The 3,634-nt window shown below is 63.6% G+C and overlaps 1 protein-coding gene across 1 annotated transcript; it reads left to right on the top strand.

Annotated features, from left to right (window-relative positions):
* Positions 1-223: 223 nt before the first annotated feature.
* On the top strand, positions 224-1,993 carry KLHL25 (kelch like family member 25; the record flags this gene model as incomplete). Its single annotated transcript, XM_084253739.1, has 1 exon — positions 224-1,993. One exon carries the CDS (start codon positions 224-226, stop codon positions 1,991-1,993), a length of 1,770 nt encoding a protein of 589 aa, XP_084109865.1.
* Positions 1,994-3,634: the final 1,641 nt, after the last annotated feature.

Below are 3,634 nucleotides of genomic sequence, written 5' to 3'. Positions count from 1 at the left end.
TTGTTCAAGAGCTGGTCTAAACTGCCGAGAATAAAACCGGTTTCGAAAGGGCAGGCATGCCCTCCTTGTCCTGGGGGTCCTGGGATGGGATGGGGTGTGCGGGCGGGGGTGGAGCTAGCAGAGGAGGGGCGGCGGGAGAGGGCAGGGTGGCTGGGGCACGAGCAGGGACCCGGGGCCTCACCCCGCTCTGACCCTTGGCCTTGTCCCCGGCAGGTGGCCCAGCATGTCGGTCAGCGTGCATGAGACCCGCAAGTCGCGGAGCAGCACAGGCTCCATGAACATCACCCTCTTCCACAAGGCCTCCCACCCTGACTGCGTGCTGGCCCACCTCAACACGCTGCGCAAGCACCGCATGTTCACCGACGTGACGCTCTGGGCCGGCGACCGCGCCTTCCCCTGCCACCGCGCCGTGCTGGCCGCCTCCAGCCGCTACTTCGAGGCCATGTTCAGCCATGGCCTGCGGGAGAGCCAGGATGACACGGTCAACTTCCAGGACAACCTGCACCCCGAGGTGCTGGAGCTGCTGCTGGACTTCGCCTACTCCTCCCGCATCGCCATCAACGAGGAGAATGCGGAGTCGCTGCTGGAGGCCGGCGACATGCTGCAGTTCCACGACGTGCGGGACGCGGCCGCCGAGTTCCTGGAGAAGAACCTGTTCCCCTCCAACTGCCTGGGCATGATGCTGCTGTCTGACGCGCACCAGTGCCGCCGGCTGTACGAGTTCTCCTGGCGCATGTGCCTGGTGCACTTCGAGACGGTGCGGCAGAGCGAGGACTTCAACAGCCTGTCCAAGGACACGCTGCTGGACCTCATCTCCAGCGACGAGCTGGAGACAGAGGACGAGCAGGTGGTCTTTGAGGCCATCCTCCAGTGGGTGAAACACGACCTGGCCGGGCGCCAGGCCCACCTGCCCGAGCTCCTGCGCCGCGTGCGCCTGGCCCTGCTGCCGTCCGACTGCCTGCAGGAGGCTGTGTCCCGCGAGGCCCTGCTGCTGGGGGACGAGCGCACCAAGCTCATCCTGGACGAGGCCCTCCACTGCAAGACCAGGATCCTGCAGAATGACGGGGTAGTCACCAGCCCCTGCGCCCGGCCGCGCAAGGCTGGCCACACGTTGCTCATCCTGGGGGGCCAGACCTTCATGTGTGACAAGATCTACCAGGTGGACCACCAGGCCAAGGAGATCATCCCCAAGGCGGACCTGCCCAGCCCGCGGAAGGAGTTCAGCGCCTCGGCCATCGGCTGCAAGGTCTACGTGACCGGGGGCCGGGGCTCCGAGAACGGCGTCTCCAAGGATGTGTGGGTATACGACACCGTCCACGAGGAGTGGTCCAAGGCGGCGCCCATGCAGATCGCCCGCTTTGGCCACGGCTCAGCCGAGCTGGAGAACTGCCTGTACGTGGTCGGGGGGCACACGTCGCTGGCAGGCGTCTTCCCGGCCTCCCCTTCTGTGTCCCTGAAGCAGGTGGAGAAGTACGACCCTGGAGCCAACAAGTGGACCATGGTGGCTCCGCTGAGGGACGGCGTCAGCAACGCCGCGGTGGTGAGCGCCAAGCTGAAGCTCTTCGTCTTTGGCGGGACCAGCATCCACCGGGACATGGTGTCCAAGGTCCAGTGCTACGATCCCTCCGAGAACCGGTGGAGCATCAAGGCCGAGTGCCCCCAGCCTTGGCGGTACACTGGCGCGGCTGTGCTGGGCAGCCAGATCTTCATCATGGGGGGCGACACGGAGTTCACGGCCGCCTCGGCCTACCGCTTCGACTGCGAGACCAACCAGTGGACGCGCATTGGCGACATGACGGCCAAGCGCATGTCCTGTCACGCCCTGGCCTCGGGCAACAAGCTCTATGTGGTGGGGGGCTACTTCGGGACCCAGCGGTGTAAGACCCTGGACTGCTATGACCCCACCTCGGACACGTGGAACTGCGTGACCACCGTGCCCTACTCGCTCATCCCCACAGCCTTTGTCAGCACCTGGAAGCACCTGCCAGCGTGAGGAGCGCCCGCGGAGCCCAGCCAGGTGAGCCCCTGCACCCCAGCCTGTTCCCACTTGGGGAAGGTCGCCGTATCCCCCATGAAAGCTGGGTGTGGGGCAGCAAGTTGTGGGTTGGGGGTCTCTGGGCCCCTTTTCCAGCTCTGGAGCCCTAGCCTGGTTCTGCTCCTCCTTCGCACTTGACCTTTAGCAAAGCATGTGACCCCACTGCCAAAGGGAAAGCGCTTTCGATTCATGTGGAGGGTCCCTGGATGTGACGGCACATGACCCCCCGGGGGCTTTGGATAATGCTTTGGAGTTAAGTCACCTGCACTGTCTGAGCATCTGAGCACCTGCCTCCACACGAGGCAGTACCCACTGCATTTCTGGTACCCACTGGTACCCACTGCAAGATAGGGCTGCCCGGACCGTGCTCTGATGTAAGCATGTGCTGGGGGAGGTCGTAGAAACACAAGGGTTCTGCCTTTTTATGGAAAGGACACAGGTTGAGATCGGCTGAGGCGGAGCCCCAGAGGCGCCCAAACCCGACCCCTGCCCTGTGGCTCCGGGATGGTGCTCCTTCCCCGGCATCAGCAAGTTGCAGCTGGCACCGGCTGTTACCAACCAGGGGAGCTCACACAACCTTGGTTTTTGTTGGCCCATCACACAGGCATGATTGGGGGGTCCCCCACAGGTTACCCAGACTCTGGGGCTACCTGGTGGCTAGATGTGACCACGCCCACCCCGAACAATGACACGCCTCTCTGGGATGGCAGGCCACCTCCCAGAAGCCAAGGGCAAAGGTCAACCCTCTGTTAAGACAGGCCAGATTCTTTGCTCCCACAAGCTAAAGCCAGGCCATGCCCCAGACCAGCGGAGCCAGGGCCTCCAGTAGCTGCCGTAGCTCCAGGTGAGTCCAGTGTGGGTTTGAAGGCAAAATCCCCACCCTTGGGTCCCTTGAGAATCAGGAGCAGGGAGATAGATGGAGCACCCAGGGCCTGACCCTTTGTGGGAGAACTCAGGGGTGCTCCCGCCCCTCTGCCAGTTGGAGGGAAGCCCTTCAAAGGGGCTTTGGGACAAAGTGAGGGACCCCTAGCCAGGGCAGGGTTGACCGCAGGGTGCTACCCCAAGTTCCACTCTTGCCCTCTGTTCTTAGTGCCATCTTTGCATAGAACGGGAAGGTGACCACCGACATGAGGTGCTCTTTGTGGGAGGTGGGGGCACAGGAGGGACTTGCAGCGCCTGAGCAGGGAGGGGTACAGTCAGGTGGAGGCACCTGGACGACCAGCACGTCCTGGAGGGCCTCTGGCGGGTGGGTCAGCGTCAAGTCCTGAGGTTGAGTTAGAGGGTCCCGAGCCAGCCTGGCCAGGTGATCTGGGTTGGGGACTGGAATGGGGTGATGGATTTGTGGGCCCCAGAAAGGCTGGTGACCACCCCACTCCTTGGTCAGGACCTGGGAAACCAGGGTGTGTGTCCACTCCTAGCCCTTTCCCTGGGCATCTCACATCTGAGGTGGGATGAATGGATGGCGGCTGGGAGGCATGGGTCCTGGGGACTCTGAGAACTGGTGGGGGGGTACGTCTGGACACAGAGAAGACGACAGAGGAGGTGCCTCCCTCCCACCCAGGAGTGACCCAGGCAGCCTGGAAGAGGCCTGCCCCGCCC

The sequence above is a fragment of the Talpa europaea genome, assembly GCF_964194135.1.
Source record: "Talpa europaea genome assembly, chromosome: 14".
NCBI lineage: Eukaryota > Metazoa > Chordata > Mammalia > Eulipotyphla > Talpidae > Talpa > Talpa europaea.
Note: the sequence above shows the minus strand (reverse complement) of the source record. Positions and strands in the feature narration are given on the sequence as shown.